This window comes from Opisthocomus hoazin, chromosome 10 (assembly GCF_030867145.1).
Source record: "Opisthocomus hoazin isolate bOpiHoa1 chromosome 10, bOpiHoa1.hap1, whole genome shotgun sequence".
NCBI lineage: Eukaryota > Metazoa > Chordata > Aves > Opisthocomiformes > Opisthocomidae > Opisthocomus > Opisthocomus hoazin.
The window spans coordinates 15,296,754-15,324,412 of record NC_134423.1 but is presented as its reverse complement, the minus strand read 5'-3'; the positions used below and the strand labels follow the sequence as shown (position 1 = coordinate 15,324,412).

Sequence of the window (27,659 nt, the reverse complement as noted above, 5' to 3'; positions counted from 1 at the left end):
ACTTAGTATTCTTGAACTGAGAGACAACTCTGTTGTCTGGTTTTACTGAATTTCAATTTGCATTTCATCTTTATTTCTTAGAATAAAATAATTGAGTAACTCTGTTCCTCATTTATTCTTACTAGAACATACCCCTTTTAGAAAACATCCCAGGTAATGGCATAGTTTAATTTTTGGTTGTAGTTTCAAGTAAAGTTAACTTTTAATAAGGAGGACTATAGTATCTGGAAATAGGTATCTAACATCATGGATGTAAACAACTGCTTATGCAATTTTTAGCTCACACCTTGAAGCCATCAGTGTGAAAACAGGCTGTTCCTTTCTCTTCCAGCAGTGAATGTAAATCATCATGTCGCAAATGTTGGACTGAGGTAACAAAAAACTCACCTGCTCTCTAGATGGTAAATGAAACACGGAAGACTTTGACACAAGATTTCACTAAATGATATTTATTTTCAATGTTAGTGCATATACAACTTTGTCCTAAACTCTAACTTTCGTTTTCAGACCTGAACAAAAGGAATTCTGCAACCTTTTGGGGGAATAAGCTGGGTGCCTGTTTTGGACATTTGACAGTTCGTTAGCTCTCTTTTCAAGAGATATGAGCAAATTTACTAGAGATTATTATGTAGGGCATAAAAGAAAAAGTGTGCTTTAAAGTTGACTTCTAGTGTGTTTTCTGTAAACTTAGTTTCTTGAAGGTTTGTAAGATAAAAATGTCATTATTGTCTCCATTGCTTGGTAGGGAAATGTAGTCAGCAATGTAGTCTGTAAATTACACTTATTTGCAAAGATTACAGCTTGGGCAGCTTACATTAATCATTTAAAGTCTAAAAGCAATTCCGTTAAAGAGAAGTAAACATGCTCTGAATGATCAAATGACGTGTAGGATGTCTAAAAAAGGTATTGGGAATCTTTTTATAGGGCCATGGTTCAGGATTTTAAAAGAGCAGCACTGCAAACTATTAAGCTGTCATTTTGTTGTAGAGAGACGGTTACTGCATGATTAGATATGGGTAGCTGCTGTCAGTGCTTGATAGAACACAGCAATACAAACCAGGACTTCTGTCTGCTTAGGTGTTCAGGGCTTCCAGACAGAATTTCAGGATTTTTACATTGCAGTTTACACAACCTGTGCTCAGAGTCTTTTTACCTTTCTAAATAGTGGACTAACATTACATCCCATAAGGCTGTCCTACAGTCTAACAAGCAGACGTAAACACAAAGGGGAGGTATTTCAGTTTAATTAGACTTAATGCATGTAAACAAGAGGGAGGAGGCAAGGAATATCTCTTCTCTTTCTGTTCAGCCACCCCTAACGTAAATAGTTCTCTGATATATTGCTGCATGTTAGATCTGCCTGAGAGCTCCAACTTCATTTTTTGCTGAAATCCAAAATGAAATCAAATATATGTGTAGTGTCAAAATGGCATTTTTTTCTGAAATGTTTATACTAGCTCTATCATAGACCTTACTACTTTCAGACTGGGTAAATGTTCAATTTCATTTTGAGCTAAGGTTTGAAAGGTTTACTGCTTTTTGTTATGCAAGGTGAAACTAAAATGGTCTAGTCTATACTCATATTATGGTATTATTAGTTAATATTTGTTTTTCACTAGATAGTTTTCAGCTGTTATGCTGAAGAAAATACAGCAAAGGAAGAGAGTGCACACACATAAAACTAGCTTTTGAAGGCTAGTTGATAAATATTTAAGAGCATCACCCAGATTAGTGTGCAGCCCCTCAATAGGAGACAGATGGGTTCATTTAGCCCCCTTTTTAAGGTTATAAAGCTCATACAGTGATTTTTGCCTCTGTTGATCAAGTCCAGAGTTCTGTCACTAGCATTTCATGGAATTCTGTAGTTAAACCATGTTTAATCTCAGAAATGGTACAAACAATTTCTGCCTTCTGTTTGAGATAGCACTTTGTGCTATTTTGTCCAAGTTGTTTGTTAATTGTTGTATTTCTTCTTTCATTTATAAGCTTCATTTCTCCAAATATCTCAATGACTCCTCCGTAGTTAAAGGATTAGCATATTCTCTTTGTTTACAGCATGTTTTGTGAGATTCCTGCTAGTAGAAGACGAAAAGCCAGATAACACACATGCTATTTAACGTGGAAAACACACCTCCTTTTCTTGGAAGCCTCTGCTTCTCAGTTTGTTGATTCATGTGAGAAGAGGTCTATACCTGACCCTGCTTACAATTTTGGCTTGGCAGAGTAGGTTTGATGAAAATTGCTTTATTGAATTTAGTAGCTATTTGAGTTTGCTGCCAGTGTGCATTCTTGAGGCTTAATATATCTGAAAACAATGTTTCTAATGCTGAGAAGCGTTGACATGGGATGACTATTCCACAAAGGGCTAAATCCCAATGTCTGCATCTTCTGTTCCACACACAGCCACATTTTCGTGCAATTCATCCAATATAACTTTCAGTATGTTGGAGGATTAAGAGATTGGTGCCCAGAGTCTTTGTATGGCTGAAGAATTACATTCATTTTCATCTTATACTCTGCTTTTGTTCTGAAGATTTCCAGCTGAGATGTTTTACAAGACCACAAATTTTGTGCAACAAGCATTTTTCCCTTCTGAAAGGAAACTGAAGTCAGTTTTGAACTCTCAAGGATGCAAGATTATGCTTATTTCAAGAATTTACAGGATCATAAAGGTGGCTGGAACTATCATGGAGGAGAAAGCATAGGAAGTATGGGAGAGTTTCTATGAGAAGGAAATCCCTACTGAAGATTGATAAATTCCTGATAGATATGAAGTTTAAAGGTATATTTATTTATATCTATGTAAAGATATAAAGGTTTAGTTTTAGTATACTTTTTGCTTTGTGATTGTTTATTTTGGAAAATGTGTGGTTTTAAAACTTCTGTTGCAAAGTATTATTTTAATTGTGCTAATAAAGGCAGAACTTTGAGATGCAATAGCACAGAAACAATATCAAAAGAGTAATACTGCAAACAGCTTAACTAAGTAAAAGAATAAGAAAAAATGTTCTCTCCTTAAGTAAGACATATGGATGATAGTGTGAAAAAGATTTGAGAATGCACAAGTATCCTTTGTGGGACCACTGTATAAGTCAAAGATGTCATTAGGGAGGGAAAATGTGATAAACAGTTACATGGTAATGACACAATTAATTTGGTAATTATTAAGCTGTAATAAATACAGAATATTACAACCATGTAAACTTGGGTTTTTTTCATAAATCAGTATTAAATTCAAATTCAGCTTTTGAGATGTACCAAGAGACCTACTTTGGAAAAAAAAAATGGTCACAGAGAAACAGCTCACAATGCTGTCTAGCTACTGTGGATATGTATCTGAATTGATCTAGCCTTGCTTCCAGGCAGTTCTGACAGCTGCTTCCACTCTTAAAGGGAATTGTGAGTTAAGGTGTGGCAAGAAAATTGTACACATAACCTGTAGAAGAGTAATTCTACATAGCACATTATACCTATCAGAGCATTAATTATCATATAAACATGCTGAAGAATCAGATTTTTGTCTTAAAAAGATGAAAATACCCAGAAAAACACTGTGTAAGATAAGATTGGTTCAGCCATTTGTAAAGAGTAAAGAATTGTGTTTCACACCATTACAGATTAATGTGTTGTGTTTTCCGATTAGTGTAGTTCTTACAGATATAAACCAAAAATCTGTCACTGATGCTCCTTGCTTGTGTATTTAATATAGATTTCCTGCTCCTTTAGGCCTCTATAAATGTAGCTGTCTGTGGCCAGGTGCTCTGGGGAGTTAAAACTGTCCCTGTTGTGGTTACTGCTTTTTCACAGAACATTTCCTAAAGGACATCTTAATTGTCATCATGTTCCAGCTGGGATCTGCATAAGCACCTACACTGTCTTGCTGGCAGCATGTTGGGCCACGGAGTGTTTTGGGTCTTGAGAGCCTGTTCCTTCTCACTTGCTATGTGTAGTTGAATAAATGAGTGTCCTATGAATTCCCTAATTCCTTGTTCTGCAGGGCACGGGGGGGGGGGGGGGGGGGGGGGGGGGGGGATTCTCTACAAATGGTAAATTGCCTGCGGCTGGTTAATGGGGGAGGGGGTGGGCAGAGGAGAAGGGCTGGTTGTTTGGTTTGCGGGTTGATTCCCCTTGGAGTTGAAACAGACTCAGGGGAGTGGGGGTGGCGAATTACAAAAAACAGCTAAAGAAGTAGTCTTGCTCAAAGAGATACCGAGTGATAGTGAGGATACCACAATCATTACTCAGTAAAAATGTAAACTTAACATCTTTTCCAAAGTTGTTTAGCTTTGCTGTCCTGTTACGTTTTATGGCTGATAGATGTCTGCTCTTCATTGCTCTGTATGAAAATTCTGCATCACTGCATTTGAAACATTCTAGTTGTATCTTCACCTTCAGAAAGACTGCAGTGGGAACAGTAGTCTAACTGTTGCGTGCTTAGCCTGGACAAGGAGTCTGTGGAAAGAGGGCCATTGTTACTGTGGACGGTAATCCCTGCCCTACATAACAAATGTAATGCTGAATAGCAAACTGAGTTCAGCTAGTGCATGTGTGGCAGGGGAAACAACTGTCAAACAACAGCAGAGAAGTGATCGTTTTGAGTGTTCAGTCTAAAACACTACTGCAGGTCAGGGTACTTGCAGAGTCAACTTACTTTGTTGTTTCACAGTGGTTAGCAATGAGTAAAAATTAAAGCAATTGGTCTTCTAGAATTGCTGGCAGCAAAGGAAAAAAAGACTAGAAATGAAAAGCATTACTTGATTTTACTTTGTGCTTTGGAGTGTGGGAGGAAGGAATTGGGGGAAAAAAATTTAATCCTTCTCTCTCTATTGGTGGTAGTATGAAATGGGTTTGGTTTATTCCTTGTTTTTTATAAATGCGAGAAGTGTAATTGAGAATGAGATTTGAGTTTTGCCTTTTCTTCAGTAAAAATAGTTTTGTCTTTATGATGTTGCTTCTGTCCTTACCTAGTAGCAGGATGGAGAGAGTAGTAGTTCTGCAGGAAAGGGTCTAGTGTTATGTTGGACGAAGGATAAATTGATGATGTACAGTTGCAAAAAAATCTGAGTCATCACTGCAGGATGTGTAAGGATGAGTATAGCTTGTAGAGCACAAGAAATAATCCTTAGGCTATAGTCAGCATTTGGAAGGCCTCAGTTGTGCCCAGTTTAGGATCCTGCATTGAAGGAAGAATGTGTACCAACTTGAGGTGAACCAAGTGAAATTAAAGAAAACGATCAGACGCCTAGGAAATTGGTCTCAGTTGAAGACTGGAGGAAGTGGGGGTGATATGCAGTAAAGGAGGAGAAGACTTCAAGCATGATAATAGAGTTGAAGGGTGTAAAAGTCTGCTGTGTAATAGCCTGTTCTCAAAAGCTATGGAAGAAAAGGAGCATTGGTTTTCAGCTGAGGGATAGACATAAGGAAGCTACTCTGATGGTAAGGATAAACATTGGAATAGGGGGATGAATCAGTGGGATCTCTAGGAACAGATCAAAGACACTTCTGTCATGAGTGATACAGGCACAGTTGAGTCTGTCCTGAGGTATGGAAGTTGTATGAGGGTTTTAAAGACACTTTGGATCCTAATTTACAACTTTGATGTAGATCTTATTATTTAGCATAAATGGTGTTACGTTATACATTTGGATTAGCTAAATCTTTTGGTTCTAAATGGCTGTTGTAAGCTATGAATGAAGTTTCTTATTGCTAGGGAATAGTTCTATATCTACCCTAGAACTTGTCTCTGCCTTGGTGTTCTTTAACTAGGTTGACATACGGAAAGTAGAACATGAAGGATCTCAATCTCTTTTTGTGCCACTGTTAATTGTATCTCTAGGGATTTACTTGGCTGTTTACCTCCATTTGAATGCTCTGAGTGGGTCTATATGACTTCGTATTTGAATGAGTCCTCTATATCACTTTCTGTATATGAGTTAGAGATTGGCCCTTCCAGTAGTTTGCTGTTGATTCATTATTCCCCTGGCTGAGGGGCTGGCCAAGAAGATGGAAAACTACTGAGCATATCAGCAAGAGCAAACCTGGCTCAGTGTAAGCTATTAAATGACTAGAACTTGTTGACCCATTTAATGTCTCCCTGGTTCCCATGACTGGCATTTCCGTCTTCAAATGCAGGTCACTTGAAGAGCATGCAATTACAGTGGCAGGAGTAAATCCGCACCTTTATATCATATTTTCAGTACTGTTGGAAAAAACAAAGCAAGCAATGCATTGATTTTGTAGCATGGAAGTTATTTTATGCCCTGGCAGTGACTGAAATACTCTGTTAAACATAAATCCTACAAAATGTTCTTTAGACACTGAGATTTTTTTACTTATGGTATATTAACACTTTTGTTTTTCATCTGTTCTCTGTGATGCTTTTTCTCAGATACTTTTACTGGGTGTTCAATATACTAACTGAGCCACATAATTGTCACAACAGCTATGCGATTGCTGTAGAAGGATTGTAGTAGCTTTGAAATGTTGCCAGCATGCTAAATCAGTGTTTGTTTTCACTGGCTGTTGGGAAAGTGAATAAAAATCCAGTGATTGGAAGAGATAGGTGCTTTTTTTGTAATTGTACCTTTGCTATAAAATTGTTTCAGTTTTAATTCAAATGTTTCTTTTAATTTATTCTACTTAGTAAACAGAAACATTTTATGTTCTATTTTAAATGTTTTGGGTTTTTTTAAAATACAGTGTTGCCGTGTGTACTTAATTCATCAGCACAAGGTGAAATGCCCAGATGTAGTCACTGCTTTTCTCACATGTCTAAAAATGTTTCAGATGCATAGAGTACCTGATACAGGATAAAATTCTCTATTTCATACTAGAGTTTCCACTGATTTTTTTTAACACACAACCCTAAGTCGTAGATTTCAACTACTGAAAGCAATGAAATTTCTGTATGTTTTGTTTTTTTTAGTCAGAAGTCTGTTTTATAGTATCTTTCTTGTGATAGCTGTAGCTTGGAGCCTACTATGAAAGCAGTAATTTGTCTTTTCTTTCAGGGAACTGGAAAACTTGAAATATCAATATTTCTGGGGAAATCTCTAATGCCAAATGTATTGTGAGAAGGGAAGATGTTTGTTTCTGTAGTTGTTCCCTTTGCAGACTGGTTTAAAAAAATCATTGCGAACTGAATGAGTTTTACACAGTTAGTTGAGACCATGTCAATTGATAGCAGTTGACAGTGTTTATTATCAAATTGCTAAAAATATTTCCTGTCCTTTGTGTCCCTGAGATAAGAGATGACATTCTGATGCATGTCTTGTTACAGGACCTATTGTTCAGTGTGTGCGCTCTCAATATCATCTCCACTATTGTCTGTGCTTTGGCAACAGCGATGTGTTGCATGCAGATGGTTTCTTCTGATCTTCTGCAAATGGTGAGTATGGTTCAGAGAGAACACAGGATATTGTCCAACATAACATATTGTCCTTATCTGCGTATACTCATTTGTACCTTTGCTTATAAACTTCAGGCTCTTTGTGTGTCTTTGTGTAGTGTTAGAGCGTGTATGTACATGGGTGTATTTTTTTATCTGCATGCGTCTATATAAATATAGCATGCAGCTGTAAGCAGTGTGAATAGCTGCAGTGTTTAAAATGTTTACATATTGTGTAAGAGTTATAATCAGGATTTTGCAATTTGGAGTATGTTATTTTTGTTAACGGGGTTATATAGGCACGTTAAATTTTCTGTCATTACATGTTTATTATCTTCAGTTTCCACATTATCCAGAGCAATTACTTAGCTTTGAGATGTTATTTTTCACTACTTTTCTGGTACAAGAACTATGGAGTATGGGAACTATGCGTTCAAAACTGGAACTTTTCACAGCTCTGTGCCAGTAACAGTGTTTTCATCAGGAAAACACGTTCAGCTGCAGAGTAGCCTTGTGTTTGAAACAAAAGGGAAAAGGATCATTAGTCTTCTGCATAGCCAGCTGCATTACAGGATACTGACTTGTTTTGGTTGGACAAAGACAGCTTTCCTATCCCTGTGATTCTCGAGGTTTCAATGTAATGATGAAACAAAAAAGAACAATTTAAACTCCTTTGTATTTCGCAGGGCAGGTATACTGTTTCTAACCTAGCTCTATTACTAGCTAATCTATGAAATTTTCCTCTGTTTAATAAGAGAGGGAAAGTGCACAAACCTAATACCAGTCATTTGTAAATCTCTCGTATTTTAAAAGTTTGCATAGATAGAATACGGGCCCAGAAGTTAACTGCAAATCATTTACACAGCAGGGAAATGTTGTATAACTTGCTGTGCAGTCATGTGATTGATTTAAAAATAAATAAATACAAAACCACTAGCCGCCATGGATATCGATTTAAGTGCATGAATTACAGAGATAAGGCTGTCCTTTCCAGAGAAGTGTTCCAGTCATTGGGCTATAGTTAAAGAATGTCTTCAGTCTGTCATCTGGTGTTTACTTCACATAGTAGCAGATACGATAAGTTAGGCACCTATGTCTATGTAATGTCTACGAATGATAAATAAATGCCTTTTTTCATATAGCACTGCATATTCATATTGTGTGTGCTTGTAGAGGCTTGTAAACAGTGCTTGTTTTGGATGTCGAACAGAATTGACAAAAATAATCATTTCAGCTGACAACACACTGTATTTTGAATGTTAAAGGATTTTGATGATCTTGTAGGTATTTTTTCTTTTCATACACTCCTTCCCTTCCTGATATTTGCTACAAGAATGCCCATTGACTAAAGATTTCTTTTCACCTTCCAGTGATGACAGGGAGATGAAGTGATCGTCACACCTGGAAAGATCTGTCTGTCTAGTGTAACAATGATAGCAGTCATCTAGAAGTGTAACCATATATAATCCAGAAATCTTAACCTAGTCTTAATTTTATTGTATTTAGCAATGTAACAGAAATAAAAACGTACAGATGACAATGAACCAGGAAGGATATTAAAGTGCTTCTGATGGGCATTTGCAAGAAGCAGTAATCTCAATAGGAAGTCAAATACCTCAAAAGCACATGATTTTTCTCTCTGCCACTTCATTCATCACTTCTTCCCTAAAATTCTTTCCTTACCACCTGGCGATTATGTCAACTTCTTTTCGCTTCCTATGCTTTGTGCTTACAGCTTTCTGTCTTCTTGCTTAGTTGTCTGTTCTCACACCCTTTCAGCTCCATTGACGAGAATTTTCTTCCCTCTCCACAGAAGAAGGGAACTATATTTTTCTTTCTGCTCAACCCAAGTCTTTTCTTGTTTATCCCTAAGTTTTGCCTTTCTTTTTTCAGGTTGCTGAGCCAGATTCCTACCAGGCCTAAGTGAGCGTATCTTCCCTGGGGCTACGCTGACTTAGACCAGATGAACTCTGACCTGAAGATATATTTTTCTTCCACTATTTTCAGTCTATTGTCCCATGAACTGCAGTTCACTTTTGTCTTCTGCACCCAGAAAGCTGATTTACTTTCTTTTTTTCTTGCTTGTTAATGCTTGATTTGTGCTTTTTCCTTTTGCTTTTCACCGAGGTATGCATCTTCTCTTAGCAGGGTTGTACCATGCTGGAAGTTTAAGATAGCAGCAGAAAGAGATCCCTATTAGATTAAAAGGTTTTAATTATTGCGCTGATTCTTTTACTCTGTTCTTACAGTATTCAAAAGCTACACAGGCTCTCCTGTAGGAAGAGGAGGCATAAAAATATAATTCCTAGCCAGCCAAAACATTATGCATCATTAGGTTGTCATTAGGTCATCAGTTTTGTGATTCACGTGATGGGTTAGTGTTCTTGGCTCAGAAATTAATCAGTTAGAATGGTGATTTTTTGCAAATTTCAAATAATTTCAAGTTTCCCTCTGGCATAAAGCTGTTCTATGTTCTTCAGGTATTTATTGCCTAGCATTTATAGAGCTGGTATGTAATACAGTCTCAAGAAAATCTGCAACAATGTTTCATGAGTATCTGCTATTGTGCTAACTTTTGCATCCAGTGAGTATCTGATTTGTACAAGTAAACTGACAGTATTTTATTGGAGACTTACCTTCTGATGTACCAATCTGTCAGTAAAAATACCCTGAAACACATAAGCACAAGCTGTCCTGTAGCAAGTGCAGATTAAATCTTCCAATTAATTTGAAGGGGGGGAGGGGGTTGGTTAAAAATAATCCCACCAAACAAACATGTGGTTTGAAGCGTTAAGGAAAAAAATACTGCAAACTACTGCAATCTATTTTTATTGCATTATATTCTAGTTTCCTTTAGTGTTTACTTTTGTACTGTCATATGGGACACAAAAACATATTTTCCTATGTTGTTCCTTCTTTGAGTTGACTGTTTCAGAAAGTAGCCCAAATTTTCCACCTCACTTTAACCTTTCTCACTCTCTCAATTATACACAGTTGCTCAAGAAAAAAAAATCTACCAATTGTACTAAAGCTGCAAGAGTAAGTGACACGTAGTTAAAGATTGCAATAGCATTTGTTACACGTTTCACTGCTTCAGACAGTTTAAGGCTGCACTCCATTACAGGGCTTCCCAGCATTGCTCTTTCTGTGTACACACCCCTCCAGCAGAGAAGTGTAAATCAAATCAGATTGTATTGAGGTTCTGTAATGTGAAGAAACATCTCTTGATAACCAAACTGTCACTTCTGTGATATTTCATGTGTTGCCTAAGGCAGTTTCAGTTTGCGTCTTGTCTGATGAATGGCTACTGTAGAAATTCACGTCCTTTTCTTCAAAAGCTAGCTGCCTGAATTAAACAAAGAAAAACATGAAATGCACACTGTGGGCAAGCTAAAGCATGAAGTACACCTATTCCAGTCCTCCTTCCACTCCAAATATATTTATACGGTACTTATCCTGGAAGTACTGGCACTGATGCAATTCTGTGTATTCTGATTTTATCACCATCGCTCTTAGTAACTGTTCTTCATGTTATGTGATGTGTAAAACAATCTGCTATTTTGTAAAGGAAATAAGGTAGTGATGACACCTGCAAGCTGTAACATTTAATTACTGTTTTCATCAGCCATAATGATAATTCAGCATGTGATTAACTTAATAGGCTGTAGTTAATGTTTCTATACAAACATCTCAAATAAAACACCTCTGTATGAGGATAATACCTTGCTGGCATTGTCTATCCCGGTTACATAGTAATAAAAAAAATGTTCATGATGAAGCTTCACATTAAGTGAGAATTGATCTTAACTTCTTACGTAATTTTTATTATTTAATGTAATTATATCAAAACTTAAATATTAAATTTTATGGCATAAAGCTCACTTAAAGGTACTGGAAAACCCAGATGACAGACCTTCTAGAGATACGCATTATGAATTATGTACATTGGTAGCAAATGTAAATATGGTTGAATAAATATTCCTCTCACCCCCACAAGAAATAAAAGGGTAAAATAGAAACCTTTGATGTAGGAAAGCTTTTGACATTTTAAGAAAATGTACAATTTTCCATTTCACATTTTATTGGTAGAATAAGAATATTTAGTATTTAAGACTATTTAAAATACGGTCAGTACTTTAAGAAAGATGTAGTGTCACAGACCAGTCCCTCTGAGACCACAGAGGTAATGGCTTGTGATGGTTATAGGAACAACAACTGGAAATAACAGAGCAGAAAAATTTAAATCTGTGTTTTCATTATCAAAATATCTTCTGTGTTGCAGTTCCCCTTGAAGATCAGGGATGCATGAGAAGTGTCAGCAATGATCCTTCTGTTCTCACAGACAAATAGTATCCACATTTCCCTCCAGGAGATACTGATTCCAGTGTTTCAGAAAAGGAAAAAAAGCAACCTGTCCAGGAGGAGGACAGTTAACTGAAGACAGAATTATAGACTCAAGTATATTGCAAATAGCTTTTACAATAGATAACATGCCAATATTTAGTCATATGCAATTAGAAATTTTTATTTCCCATGCCGAAGAGTTAGCAGGTTTTTATAAATGACATATAGAGACTGAAATGAGGACAGTGAATCCCAGAGCCCCAGAGGACTCCTTTCAAAGATACACAGGATATTTATTAAATGTGATATGGAAGGCAGAGGTAAATACATGCAGATATGGGAAATACTCTAGATAAGAAGATTCCCTTAGAGCACTAGTCATGTGCTGATGTATGGCAGTTACTGGTTTAGAGATGTTGTAGTTGCTAAGCAGTGAATCCCAGCACTGTTGTTTACGTGGAGTCAGTAGTGCTAATCAGCTGCAGAATATGTAGAATAGAGGATGTCTTTGTTGATGTTTAGTGGGGATGTCCCATACCTGGAAATATTGCTGTAAAGTTCTTAGTCTCACAGATCTCGGGTAGAAGGACTTACTGCATTATATCACATCAGGTAACTGTTTCATTAGAGAATTGTGTTTTACAGTCTTTATCTGCTGTTCATTCAGTTCCTTAACTGAGACTCCTCTGTCAGCTTTTACTTCAACATGCTCAAAATATTCAGAACATAAATAGTAAAGTCCAATCAATCCAGTCACTTCAGTGACCAACTTTTAGGTGACATCTCAGTGAAGAGCTGGAAATTTGGTCTGACAATAAAAAAAGAGAGTGAGTTTTATAATCTTATTCCTGTCTATCTAATGGGGTTTATTTATCATAGACTCACAGAATAGTTTGGGTTGGAAGGGACCTAGAAAGGTCATCTAGTCCAGCCTACTGCAATGAGCAGGGACATCTTCAACTAGAGCAGGTTGGTCAGAGCCCCGTCCAAACTTTAAATTTCACCTTGAAGAGCTAAAACCTGAGAGAAGAGTTCTGTTACCCTACAAAGCACTGCCTTCTTCACTGGGAAGTGACAGCATAGGTGTCTTATTACAGGTTCTAAGCTCTCCGAGGTCACTGGCTTCCAGCCCTACATCACTGTGTGAAGTTCTCAGTACTGTGGCACACAGACCCTTGAGCATAACTGGATTTTCATAAAAATTTTACCTCTTCTGCTCCTGCTGGAAGTGGTGTGCTGCTAACATTTGTGATTCTAGTTCTCTGCTTGCTGACAACTTGCTGCTGATGCTATGGCTAACTCCTGTATTGAATTCAGGTCCAAGAAATTGGGTACAAAACCGCAGCATTGTACAGCTTCCTTGTCTACCCTACTGCAGCCAGACAGCATGTTTTATTCTTCCCTCATAATTGCAAACCAAATAACAAATTCCATAGTCCTCAGTGTGAAATAAAGATGAGGGCTGTTTAAATCGGGCTATTTAGCTCTGTCAAATTAAAATGCACAAAATTCTGTGTGCAGTATGTGTACTGTGTTGTACATCCATTTAGCACATGCACTGGTCTATCTATAATGCCTGTTAGGTATCAGACACGTTCCATAATCTAAAGTAAGACCATCTTTAGTCCAAGGATGAGAAAAAAAATGCATGTGTATAATAGTTTGAATGCCAAGCTTCAAACATAAGGTTGGATCCTTCCTAAAAGAAGGTGATGAATTCTAGATCTGTATTTCATTGCCTGTCAGATTTCTGAAACCTCCCAGCGTCCAACAGCTCCAGGTGGTCAACAGAAGCAGTTGAGTATTTGGGATTTCCAGAGCCGGGGGATATCTATCTATGCCTTGTAAATATGTTCAGAAGAGCTATTGATAGCTATGAAATTATGCAAAGCTTTTAACAGTGTTGGCTATTTACAGCGTTTGAGTGGTGCCGTTTGCTGTTCATCCTTGTCTGCGACCATTTTCTATCGATTGCTTCTGCAGCGGCCGTTGGTTTAATCCCAGAAGCCTGGCTAAGACACCTGCTTTTTGAGTTGTGCTGTAGTGTTTGAAATGAAATCAAATGGAACTTCATCTTATTTATACTTGTGACCTAACAAGCTACCCCCATTTTTGGTTTGGCAGTTTTTGTTGCTGCTCATCAACGTTTTGAGACTGATTGTTTAGTAACAACTGTCTTCTAATACAAAAAAATGTGTGTTTCCTTGTGAAAGCATTTGTCAGTGTTTCTCCACCTAGTCCAGCTTTGTCAGCTGTTTGCATTTTCTGACTGTGTCTTGTTCTTACCTATGGACTCTGTCTTAAGTCTTTGTTGAGCCCCTGCCAGCCTTCACCATTTGAGACTAACCCTTAATGATTTTTAAAATACATTTTACTGTAGGATGAATAAACTGTTGCAGGCTAGTAGAGATTAGAAGGGTAGTATGGAATAAGATATGATTTAATTCCTACTTAATAGCTTTCCAGTTGTTTTCTAAAAAATGTCTGTTCTTTGTGATAATCCCGTATATTTGCTGCTAGTCTCCCTCTTACAGCCTTTTTCACTTTAATTTCTGTGCCTTCCAGCAGGATGATATCACACAGGTAAACTGTTCTTTATAAACACACACCCCCTCCCAAAATATGTGCATCTTTCCTGTCTGTTTAGCCACTCATTTTCAGTGTTGGTCACACAGAGTTCGTTGCCATGGTTTGTATTCAAAGTCAAGGTTCTTGAAAGGGATGCAAGTGATTCTACTGTTAAACTGAGCTGCATCTAAATGTTAGGTCTTTTCCTTCTTGAATCCCAGCCCTTCTACGCTGTGTAAAACCTTTCCCTTCTGTCACATCCCACAAAATGTGTGCTGATAGTTCACTCACTGTAAAAGTGCTGTGTCTTTAATTGCCTTGTTTGGAGGAGTGTTAAGAGTATCGCTCCCTATATATGGCTGATTGAAACGAGCTCCAGGGAACTCAGAACAGAAGGGATGGAGCTGTGTGTTCTCTGGTGCAAACCAAAGCTTGGGTTCCTTGGCGGTATATGGAAATAGTCTGGGAGAAGGTAAAGAAAGCTGTAAAAGACAATTGTTTAGTTTCCAGACTGTAAAAATGACACGGATTATCAACTCTACTAGGGAAATTAGTGTAGTCCTGAGTTTGGTGGAATCAAGTAGGGTACAAAATGTGAGCCAGAGTATACAGATACTTGTCATCCTTACGATAAATTTTTATACAATTTTTAGGTCACTAAGTTGAAGTTTGTCTTGCTTTTTTCCTACAAGATTCTTCAGTGGGATGGTAGCGGACTGATGAGTGCTGATGATTGTATCACTTAAGGCAGAAGTTTGGTGTTTAGCAGTTAATGTAATTTTGCAGTTTGGGAAATGGCTGTTGAAAGATGAGGTTGATTTAGACTGAATGACTGCAGAAATTTAGTTTTATTCTGTAAGACAAAGCTGTAGAAATGTCGGATAGTACTCAGGCTAACAGCATCACATCTCGCATGAAAGAGTGCTTAACAGCATCAGACATTTTATGTAATGAAGAGTAAGTCAGGTAGATGTCATGTCTTTTCTTCCTGTAGTAGTCTACAATGGCTGAAAGTCATTGATTGGCTGTAAGATATAATGATATAACATATTGTGCAGAGGAAATTCGTTATTTAATAGTTACTTCTGAAAATATCTCTAGAGAGATGATTAGTAAGCAACTAATAGTTCATTTTCACAAACAGTTGAAATTGGTCCTCCTGACCCTCTGTTGTGTCGCATTATTACAGCTTTGACCTTTGAAACAACATACATAGAGTGTATTTAGTAGAATTAAGATGTAATTCAATCGTTTAAATACCAAAGACTCATATCATTTCTATGGTAATTGAAATTGGGTATGACTGTACCAAGTTAAATTTGAAAAAGTAAAAAATAAAACTGTGACATTAAAAATTAAGGTAATTTACTTTGCTGGATCTCCTAAGCATAAGCATTTTCGCTTTTATTTCATGGCTTCTTAAGCCTTTATCGTAGATTTAAACAGATAATATGTAATGAGACAACAGTACAAAGACATATTTTCTTGTTCCAGTATAAAAAACAAATTAGCACATTTTCTTAGCTCACTTGTTTTTTAAAAGGCAAGAGCTAAAGACCAAGTCATCTATTGACCTGCGAAAAGTGATATGACAGCAGAAGCTTGCCTTGAGAAGAAAGAATTCTTCTGTGGTTTTGGATTGTCTCTTGATCCCCTTTTATCCGTGGGGACCATATAAAGCCAGGTCAAGGTGGCAGGGTTCCATGTGATTTGCAGAATGGTCCATATTTGATCTTGAAGTAGTTCAAGCCTTTCTTAATAGTCTTGTTAAGTGACAGTGTTTCCAGTATCAAAGATATCGGAATGGCTTCTTGATATCACTGCTGTGCTAGAAGCTGATTAGGTTCCCGTCACGAATGTTGACAGTAGTTCTCAGTATTGTTACTTTTTTTATTATTCAGTGTGGTTATTTTCTTTCTGGTTTTGAGATGTTTATATGAACAAAGGTTTTTCTTGCTTTCATACCAGTATTTAAAACATTTATACCCAATATCAGCGTGTGTCGTGGTTTAGCCCTGGCCAGCAACAAAGGACCACCCCTCCCCTTGCTGGGGTAGGGTGGAGAATGGGAAGAAAAGGCAAAACTCCTGGGTCAGGATGAGGACAGTTTAACAGAACAGCAAAGGAAACAACAGCAATACCGATAAGAAGACTATACAAAAAAGTCAGGGGAATAGACAGAGCAACTCTCTCACCACCGGATGCCCAGCGCGCTCCCAAGCCGCAACTAAGCTCCCCCACACAGAACCCAGCATGACAGCACATGGTATCAAGTACCCCGTTTGTTTGGCCAGTTTGGGTCAGCCTGCCCGGCTGTGTCCCCTCCTGGCTCCTGGTGAAAATTGTCCTGTCCTGGCCAAACCCAGGACAGTGTGCAGTGTCTGTATCACCAAACCACAACTGGTTATTAAGAATGTTTTATTTTATATGAGTAATAAAAATGGCCCTTTATTTGAAAGTGAAAAATAGGTGGGATGTTTGTAGTTGTCTTATTCAAAATTTAATATGTGGTATCTTGTTTCTAGTTTGTTTTATTTGTTTTTGGGGGGATGGGGTTCTTTTTTTCTCTATAAGCACAAGACATTTCAGATTGGAAACAAAACCATGCAAACAGGTTTTTTAATAGTTGTGTCTGTTGTTCATCAGTTATTAAAATACAGCTGATTATGTAGTGCTATAATAAAATTGTATTACAAGGTAGAATTATTTCTTGCAAAGCTGTTTAATTTTAAATGTCTCTGTTCTGCATCCTAAGTGATTGACTTTGAGGCACAGGCCTCTGTGTCTTTAGTAAAACTTGGTGTTGTGTTTTGGCAATTTGACTCACACTCCTCACTGATCGCAAGTATTCTTATGCTTCCAGGAGTGTCTCTTTCATTTCAGTATGGATATTAATGAAATTGGGTATTGGTCAAGGTTGCTAATACTGACCTTTTATTAAAATTTTTATTATTGGTGATAAGGTTTCTACCATTTGAAGGAACCTGACATGTTCATTTTCAGTTTCTGCCACAGAGGCCACATTCTACGAATCCTGACTGCATGACTCCACATGGAACTATTCTGCATCAAACCTTGGATTTTGATGAGTTCATACCACCAATACCACCTCCACCCTACTACCCACCAGAATATACCTGCACACCGGTGACAGAGGCACAGAGGTGATTCTCTTCCCTGTAGTTATAGTCATCACATAGTTCTGAGCTACAGACTATGAGGCTCTTTCAAAGAATGTGAAGCCAAGTAATGCCCTTCGCTTACATCAGGTGCTTCTTTTCCAGAGAGATTACACATATTTTTTGCAAATGTGTTAGGATGCACCTGGAAATATTTGTGTTAAAGCACTGCTGTAATAGGGAAGTGATTGAACTTAGTTAAGAGAAGGATAACAATGCCTGAACTTAAAGCAGAGATCAGCTTACAGGTAACTCTTTTGCAGTTGTTAACATTATACACTTGAAGTTGAAAATGAGATTTAATTTTCTAAGGAAATCATTGCAGTTACTGTGTATTATTGTGGAGCAGTGAAGGACATTAATGACTGCAAAATGGGCTGGTAGAGACAGATGGCATCCAAGATGAAATACAGTTTTTAAAGCTACGCTGTGAACGAGGGCTTCCTTTTGCTTGTCTAATAAATTTCTTCAATATAATTCTTTGTAGTATATTGGCTTTGAATTCAGAGAACACTCTGCATCACTGTGGTGTAGGTAATAGTTTACCAAATAAATCCAATGCAATTTCTTAATTATTAAGTTTTCTTGTGTTTTTTGACAGAGGTCTCCATTTGGACTTTCCTCATTCCCCATTCAGCGCTTTATATGAAGTAACCATTAACAGCCCAGGAATGCTGTATCCAACTGAGCTGCCCCCTCCTTATGAGGCAGTGATTGGAGAGATGCCTGCCAGTCAGGTAACGAAAGCCAAAAGAAATCCTTTACATAGTCTTCAAATTTTCAAAATGTGAAACAATTTTAGATAAATTTAATGATCTAAAATAATTTAGGAGCTAATTGTACTTTGGGGGAACAACCATTAGGAAATATTTATATTCTTTAAAGACATTTTTCAGACCATTCTCTTCAAAAGTGTTTAACAAATTTTATTTAGTGTATATTCTCCTTATGTTCTTGTGCACGGTTGGGTAAATGCTTATGCGAGTAGTAATATATCAGCTGTTATCCATTAAAAATGTTGTATGATAATGGACTGCCAGTAACAAAAACTTAGAAGAATGTATTAGAATCACCAAAGCACAGTGTTTTTCCTTATTTGAAAAGGATAATAATGTTTTAAAGTTAGATTACATTTCTTAATTTCTGTAAGTAATAACTAATTAGTGAGGTTTATTTTCTTAAAAATCCCTACAGTTGTAAAGTATTTTATTCCAAATACTGATGATAGTAGATTTGCATCACTTTAATATACTACTTTTAGTTGAAGCTCAGTACAACAGTTTAGGTTTAATAAAGGAAAAGGATAACTGTGTGTCTTGTTGACTTGTAACGCTAATAACTTCTGTATATTTGTGTATGTGTATATAGAACATAGAGCTCGTTGGACATGCGGTTTTGCTCTGTGTGAGATCTGAGCCAAGATAATGATGAATTCCCATTTTAAACTCTATGTGTAGGTAGAACACGTACTTGAAAATTCCTAACAAAAATCTCTGTAAATAACCTCACATTAACAATATTTGCAGTCCCCAACGTATGTCAGATTTCAGATCATGTTCTGGAGAAGTACTTGGCGCATCTGGTAATCGTATAGGTTCTTATAATGGTATGCTCTGGTCTTGACAGGATGCCTTGAACTCAGTGCCAAATTTATGCTTTACTGGTTGTGAGATACAGCCTCCATAAGGAGGGTCCTGTCAGGCACCAGAGTGCTAGAAGCTGATTCCTGCTTCAGTGTTACGTTAGCTGGTTATAAACCGTATGGAGCAAAGATTTGAATGATAGAAGGATAGAGACGTGTTCTTCCTATGAAAGCAACTTGTCGTTCTCTATCTATTGCTTACATTCTTGGCGTTACAGTGTTAAATAACTGCCATATATATATATACATGCCATATCACAGCTTCTGCTGTTACATGGTAGAAACAGTTATTCTTGAGAGTGCATAGCACCTTTATTCTGAACTTTGAGAAGGGATCTAGTGTACTTCAGACAAATACTAATGTTACACTTTTTTTCCTTATTTTTTACTATACAGTGTCAAGTCAACTGAAACTAGAATTATAGTGTATCTGCATGTACAGCCAAAGCTAATTTGAGCAAAGGTTTACTTGAAGTGATAATTGTATCAGCTGTCACAAATGGGAAAATACTTAAAATCACTTTTAGAAACTGTAATTTCTTGCAGACTTCAGTAAAAACTCAAGGAGTCAAACATTCTAGATATTGCTTATCAGTTGTTAATAGAGCACTGTGGAAATATGTGTGTTCAGGTTGCCAAATTGCACCCACATTACACAGGGGCCTACTTTGCATTTCCTCAAAATGTAACATTGAAAAGTTTGCTAGGTTTTTTTTTCACACTGGGGGAAGCTACAACTGAAACCATAAAACTAAAGAAATTGTATAATTTTTTTTCTGTTATACACAAGAAGATTATTAAGACAGTAAGACAAGCATCTGAGAAAAAAAGAAGGTTGAGATGCGCGGTCCCTGACAAAGTTTCTCACCAGGAGTGAGTTGCTATATTCCTGGTACGGTTCAGAGAGCTTGTAGGAGCAAAATAGCAACAGGTACTGAGTATCAGAAGTGAAGTATGTTGGCAATGCAAGCAAAAGCCTACACAGCGACTTTGTAGCCAGATACTTTTCTTGACAACAAAAGCCCTAACGTATTTTTTTGCAGTCAGTGTCCCAGTGAGCCTGTTAAATGGAGGAATGGAGCCAAAGTCTAAGACTGTTTTAGGTCTACAAGAGGAACAAAATGGAATCCTAAATTCTTACATGATGCAAATGTTCCCATATAATATACACCAAGCTACAGTACAGTATGAACTGAAATAACTCCATTTATAAAACCCTCAAAGGCAGACTTTGCAATGGAAATCATGGCAGAGCTTTAGCTACAGAAGTGCTTCTGGGAACCATTATGCAATAATGTCATAATTGTAAAACCTCTTACTGAGCATCAAGCAATAGGTTTTGTTTGTTTTTAAATGGATTGAGGTCCTTAGAATATTATTAAATTGTATCAAATTAGACTCAATATTACATGCATTTCATGGACAACAAATGTCAGTGCTAATTTAAGTCATTGCATCTAAGTAAAAATTGCTGCTGTCATCTGTACTGATTAGGAATTCCCACTTTATGACTACAAAAAAAAAGTGTTTTTCACACTGTTTTCCATGCAAAGTATTGACTAGGATATGGAAAAGACAAGAACAAACCGATCAGGGTTCTGGGTGAATTGTACCAGTGACCGTTTTATAAGGTTTACTAACCTGTAGGCTGTGCAGGCTTGATAAAGGCATTGTTTGTCTTTCCTTTTTCTATTGGTAGTTTAGTGACTGGCTTTACCAGCTTTATGTCTGACAATGTGCAAGTCAATAAGATTTTGTTACCCTAGGCTGTGCAGGAACCTGTATGCCTATATGAACATACAGGCATATAGTATGTTCTATATGCCATCCCTATATGAACCCAAACTCTGACCTGACTAAAAATTGTCAGTGTTACCTCCTACAATTAAAACCATGGTTCTACTTCCCTCAGGCAAGAAGGTTAATCGATTCCAAATGCATTTAACATACATGCAGCAATTGTTCTTGTGAAGCAGAATTCTTTCTATGAAGAAAGAACAAGGGAAGGAAAAGGAAAAATTAACACATTGATCAGATAAGTTTAAATGGCTTATGTTTCCCAAAATGTCACTAAATACTGAAAAAAGTAGAAGAAACCAAAATACAAATTATATTCCTGATTTCTTCTAAATGCCTGAAATCTTGAAAACTCTCATTTTCCCACTATTAAGGATGCTAGTTGTGAATGAGGCCCTTAAGAGATCAACTTTAAAGATGATGAGTGCTTTTCTGTATGTGGGGGATTTTACGTAGAGGGGAGTATTCACAGTCTTGCATTTGGTCTCAAGAAGCACTTTCTGTGCATGTAAATTTGTCCTATGTGTCATAGTATTGGGATTTGGTTGTGGGGTTTGTTGTTTGTTTGTTTGTTTTTTTAATTTCCAGCAGTTGCAACTAGCGAAATCTATAATACAATATAGTCTGCAGTATATATGCAAGCATCCAGACGTTGAGAGGCTGTGTCCTTTGATTCACATAGTAATGAGTCACCTCTAAGAATGTTATCTTGTTTGTGCAGCCCCATGTCTTTAGGTATGTTGCTGCAGGGTTTTTCTGCCTCTGTAGGAGCCTCTGAGATTGAGGCAGAGCCTGAGAAGGGATGGTGGCTGAGCCTTTGTGTCCCTCTGAATTCAAAAGGATGTAAAGGACTGATGCAAATCTCATTTAATGGAGGAGAGGGCTGAGAACAGTTCCTCTCTGTAGTTTCCCTGAGTAAGACACAACTCCTTGCCATAGGTGAACTTAAAGGACTCTCAGTATTAACACCGAACTGCAAGGTAAAATAGTTTGTCTCCTACCCATGTTGGAATATACCTTGGGTCCGTGGTGTGTTCTGTGTGAGCTCTGCTCCAACACGATGTCAAGGCACAATACTGCTGCTCTGTGGCTTCTGTTAAATGAGCTTAGCTGTCTTATTCCCAGTTAAAAAAATTCCGTCGATGCTATAATTGTTCCCTTTGGCAAGATAAGTAGAGAATTAAAAAAAGACATGAAGATTGAGCTGTTGTAATCTAGAAGTGTTTGTGTAATAGGAAACTAAGGTATGGAAATACAATAGGTGTATTTCTTCTGCCTGTAAAATAGTGTAATTTTTTTGAGAGATGCAATATTTTGGTTTGAAGAATTGCTAAGAGCTTTTTTCACAAGGCTTAAGTTTGCTTCATATGCTGTACAATGATGTTGTCATTATTTTAAATTACAAGATCAAAGCTGCAGATGGTTCTTTTCCATTAAGACAGGTTTGCCAAAACCTCAGCCTTGCATGTAACTCATTGTACAGGTACTAGGTCATTTTATATGTACTAGACAATGTCACTACAGATGCCAGGTGACTGGAAGAATCTATAAGGTCAGTAAATGTTTCAGCACAAATACTCAGCAGATATTTTCCTGTCAATGATTAAGAATTTATGAAACCACCTAGATTTAAAAAGAACCTCTAGATTTTTAAAAAGAAACAAACACCCTTAAAACATTATATTATGTCATCCAAAAGCTACTTAGTCTGACTGAATTTTCTCCAGCATCAAAGAGCATTTGAGAACACTTTTCCAGTGAGTTCCCAGTAGTTCCACAGTTCGTTCCCAGGAATGGTCTGCAACTTAGAGTGACACCACTAATTTTTTTTTTTACCCCAGGTGCAATACTCTGCTTCAATAAAGAAAGATCCTTTAAGGAATTTCCAAGCAAATTGCTTAAAAATATAAGTGATTTCACCTTTGCTTCCCAGTCCTCTATCCATCTGTTGCTCAGTTAAAGTTTGTCGGCTACCTTTCTTTGTTTAGAGTTGTATTCGCTAACCCTTAGTCTTAAAATCGCTTTTAAAGACTAAATTTGCATCAGAAAATATTTCCTGATCACTTGATCATAGTAAGCGATGGATGGATGGATGGATGGATAGATAGATAGATAGATAGATAGACAGACAGACAGACAGACAGATAGATATAAAAAAATTGCATATAAGTGTATATTAATCTACACTGGCATGTGCACTGGAAGCTCTTTTGTTAATAGCTTCAGAGCAATAGTGTCACATTCAATTTTTTAGAAGGCCTGATACAAATTAAGCTCTTGACAAAAAGGATTTCACAGGGGTGACTGATGGTTATTTCTAGACTGTCACCAACCGTAATGAGCTTTTACTAGTTAATTGTGGCCCTACAGACAGAAGCAGATATGATGCTTTCTGCTAAAAATGGTATCGATCTCATTCCCTTCGACTTTTCTTTTTATATTTTTGTCATTTATTGTCACCAGCTATTTATTGGAACCATTTTTTTAATAATCACGATCCCATAGAACTGCTAAAAATCTAATGAGACTGGCAACAAGGTCCAATCCAAAGTCTATTAAAATCAATAGAAGGATAATTTCCTAAATTTCAGGTGTTTGTGGATCAAATCTTTCCAGCAGGACCGATTCTATACTTTGTTCACATGATTCTCAAAAGTGAAGGGAAGTTGCCCACTTAGATCCATCCTTTCAGAAAAAAGGTGAGTCCTAGTATTACCTCCCTTCAGCAGTGTTTAATAGGCTGGAGAGCACCCTGCATCAGCCACCTTGGGTGGCAATGATATTCTTTGGGCTTGAAAATACATTAGGTGTTAACATCTCAGCAAATAACCAAAGGAAAATACTGCGCTTGTGCTTGTTTTTATGGTTTCTGTTCTGTATTTTGGGGTGATAAAATGTGGTGGGGAAAAAAGCATAATATGGAAAAATGCAGACCGTAGAAAAAGAGATTGCTTTTAATAAAACCATTAGTTTTAAGCATTGTAGACATTAAGTTTTGTGATGTGGGCCTACAGCCCCAGCTGCCTTGAATTCAAGACGAATTGAGCAGCCAGGGACCAGGTTAGGAAAGCTAAAGCCCTGTTAGAATTAAATCTGAGCAGGGACATCAAGGGCAACAAGAAAAGCTTCTACAGGTACATCAGTGATAAAAGGAAGGCTAGGGAAAATGTGGTCCCCCTCTGGAAGGAAACGGGAGACCTGGTTACCCGGGATATGGGGAAGGCTGAGGTACTCAATGACTCTTTTGCCTCAGTCTTCACTGGCAAGCGCTCCAGCCACACTGCTCAAGTCACAGACGGCAAAGGCAGGGACTGGGAGAATGAAGAATGGGCCACTGTAGGAGAAGATCAGGTTTGAGACCATCTAAAGAACCTGAAGGTGCACAAGTCCATGGGACCTGATGAGGTGCATCCGCAGGTCCTGAAGAGAACTGGCAGATGAAGTTGCTAAGCCACTGTCCATCATGTTTGAGAAGTGGTGGCAGTCTGGTGACGTTCCCACTGACTGGAAAAGGGGAAACATAATCCCCATTTTAAAAAAGGGTAGAAAGGAAGACCCAGGGAATTACAGGCCAGTCAGTCTCACCTCTGTGCCTGGCAAGATCATTAAGCAGATCCTCCTGTGTACTATGATAAGACGCATGGAAAATAAGGAGGTGATTGGTGACAGCCAACACAGCTTCATTAAGGGCAAATCATGCCTGACAAATTTGGTGGCCTTCTACGATGGGTCACTGTGTTGATGGATAAGGGAAGAGCAACCTACATCATCTACCTGGGCTTGAGCAAAGCATTTGACAGTGTCCTGCACAACATCCTTGTCTCTAAACTGGAGAGACATGGATTTGATGATGGACCACTTGGTGGATGAGGAATTGGCTGGATGGTTGCACCCAAAGAGCTGCAGTCAATGGTTCAGTGTCCAAGTGGAGACCAGTGACGAGTGACGTTCCTTGGGGGTTGGTATTGGGACCAGCGCTGTTTAACATCTTTGTCAGTGACATGGTCAGTGGCAATGAGTGCACCCCCAGCAAGTTTGCCAATGACACCAAGCTGTGTGATGCAGTCGATATGCTGTAAGGAAGGGATGCTATCCAGAGGGACCTTGACAGGCTGGAGAGGTGGGCCTGTGCAAACCTCATGAAGTTCAGCAAGGCCAAGTGCAAGGTCCTGCACGTGGGTCGGGGCAATCCCCAGCATAAATACAGGCTGGGCAGGGAATGGATTGAGAGCAGCCCAGAGGAGAAGGACTTGGGCATGCTGGTTGATGGGAAGCTCAGCATGGCCCAGCAGTGTGCACTCGCAGCCCAGAAGGCCAACTGTACCCTGGGCTGCATCAAGAGAAGCGTGGCCAGCAGGTCGAGGGAGGGGATTCTGCCCCTCTGCTCTGCTCTGGTAAGACCCCACCTGGAGTCCTGCATGCAGCTCTGGAGCCCTCAGCACAGGACAGACATGGAGCTGTCAGAGCGGGGCCAGAGGAGGCCACAGAAATGATCAGAGGGCTGGAACACCTCTGCTGTGAGGACAGGCTGAGACAGTTGGGGCTGTTCAGCCTGGAGAAGAGAAGGCTGCGGGCAGACCTTATTGAGGCCTTCCAGTACCTGAAGGGGCCTACAAGAAAGCTGGAGAGGGACTTTTTACAAGGGCCTGTACGGATAGAGCAAAGGATAATGGTTTTAGACTGGAAGAGATTTAGATCGGATCTAAGAAATGAATTCTTTACTCTGAGGGCTTTGAGGCCCTGGCCCAGGCTGCCCAGAGGAGCTGTGGCTGCCCCCTCCCTGGCAGGGTTCAAGGCCAGGCTGGACGGGGCTTTGAGCAGCCTGGTCTGGTGGAAGGGTCCCTGCCCATGGCAGGGGGGTTGGAACCAGATGATCCCCTCCAACCCAAACTGTTCTATCACGAATTTAGCTTGTAGATTCTGTAAAAATGAAAAATTGCTTTAAGCATGTTCCTTTGCCCTACATTTGTTCCTGAGCCAAAGACTTTGTAAAATACTATATCCTTAAATAGCTTTCAATCTGAATAGCAGTGTCACTTTGTCGGGTGTGTTCTTAAGATCATCAGCGCTATACTTTGTTTTGGTAAATTGCAGATTACTGTGCTGTTTCCTTAAACAATTTTCATTTAGGTCACTGGTACTCATGAGCAAGTATCTGAATCAAGCTTGGGTGAGAGGAACATGACCCTGGACTTCAGCACACAAGGTGATCATAGCATTGTGTTTGTCTCCATGAGAAAGATGTAGTAGGATTTTTGAGTGGCCGTTTCTTTCTCTTCTGCCCCTCCCAACAGAGAGAGAAGGATTTGCTTTCAGATTGTTCATGGCAAGAAGAATCTTTTCACAGTCATAAACTGATGTGGCTGGAAACGCAGAGGAGAATTTTACTCAGCAAAGCATGCTCTATAAAGTGCTTTGAGTCAGATATGGCAACTGTCATTTCTCTTTGAAGAGTCATATGCATAACTGGTAGTTTGTTGCTCATTATCAGCCACCAAGGGTGCCTTCCTAATAGTCCACATGCCTTTTCCACATAGTTTCCACATGGCTTCCAGAAGCCTGAATAGGAAGCTTGCTGCCTGAAGCGTAGTTGTTGTGAATGCAAGTAGATGAGTAGCAGCACAGAGCCTGTTTGTTTAGAATTTAGAAGTTACTAGAATAGGCCTTCTTACCACATCTGTTGATATGGAGGGCTTTTTAAACATTACAGCCTCCATGGATCATGTGATGTTGAGGAGTTTGTATGAAATAATTATTATACTAAAACGTCCATTAAATACTTTTTCTACATCATATTCATATCATATTCATGAATAGGCTGGCAGGTGTTCTCAGATAGTATGCTTATGGGCAGAGGGGTGGTGACGGAGTGGTCCAAGATGGAGAAACAGTACTCTCTCGCCTAGCATCCAGAGTGGGACTGACAGCTTAGCAGATCAGTGAGGAGCATCTGTTCCTACACACGCAGAGTGTCTGTTCTGTGGAGAAGGATTTCAGTTTCCAGAGCCACCAGTGGTCACCTTCAACTACTGCTAAGTACTAATTTTTTTTTAAACCTGGTGTTTGACAGCTGCAATGGGCCATGACAGCGGCAGGTGACTAGTTTTTAAGTTAACAAGGGCTGTGTCTACAGAGCTAGTTTCTAAAGTTTGTAAGTACATTTGGATTTCACATCTACATATAAAAGTCTAAATTTTAAGGCCAGTGCTAGAGTTTTGACTATTGATAAGCAGAGGACCAGCTCTCAAGCTAAGGTTTTGACATTACATTATTGTGCTGCGCGCACATGAAAGGAAGGTCCTCGGGCATATCTTGTTCATCTAAAATCAGTGAGGTGCCACCATTCCATGTCTTTTGAGCCGTAATTGCTTCTCATCTGCTTCAGGCCCCTCCTCCTGCTGTCTGTAGTACCAGAAAAACCATGCCAGTGGAAGAGTAGACTAGGAAAAAGCTGTAAATGCAGTTTAAGGCCCTTGAGTCCAGGTAGCAAATGGCACAACCAACCACACTTTAATTATCAATTAAATCGAATCAAACCAGAGAGTTTGGACAGTGAAGATGTGTGCTCTGAAGACAGCACAAACTGGATGCTTTCATTTATCCACACAAACTTTACAGATATTTCGAAGCTTGAGTTAAGAGAGTATGTTGCAAAGAATCATCTAACTAGGTAAAAAATGTTTGGGGACTCATCACAAATATGAATGGCCCAATAAACCACTGCAGCTTTGCCCCTAACTCA

General features: G+C 38.5%; 1 protein-coding gene across 8 annotated transcripts in view; it reads left to right on the top strand.

The window, feature by feature from the left end:
• Positions 1–27,659, top strand: part of ENTREP2 (endosomal transmembrane epsin interactor 2) — a 168,630-nt gene that overhangs the window by 129,844 nt on the left and 11,127 nt on the right. For 5 of the 8 annotated variants that reach the window (XM_075431689.1, XM_075431685.1, XM_075431692.1 and 2 more), the window contains 5 exons: positions 7,280–7,387; positions 14,297–14,314; positions 17,303–17,463; positions 18,080–18,215; positions 26,048–26,123. In XM_075431689.1, the coding sequence (XP_075287804.1) occupies positions 7,280–7,387; positions 14,297–14,314; positions 17,303–17,463; positions 18,080–18,215; positions 26,048–26,123 (499 nt within the window). The remainder of the gene's footprint in view (positions 1–7,279; positions 7,388–14,296; positions 14,315–17,302; positions 17,464–18,079; positions 18,216–26,047; positions 26,124–27,659) is intronic. The other 3 variants (XM_075431690.1, XM_075431687.1, XM_075431688.1) reach the window with 2 other exon arrangements.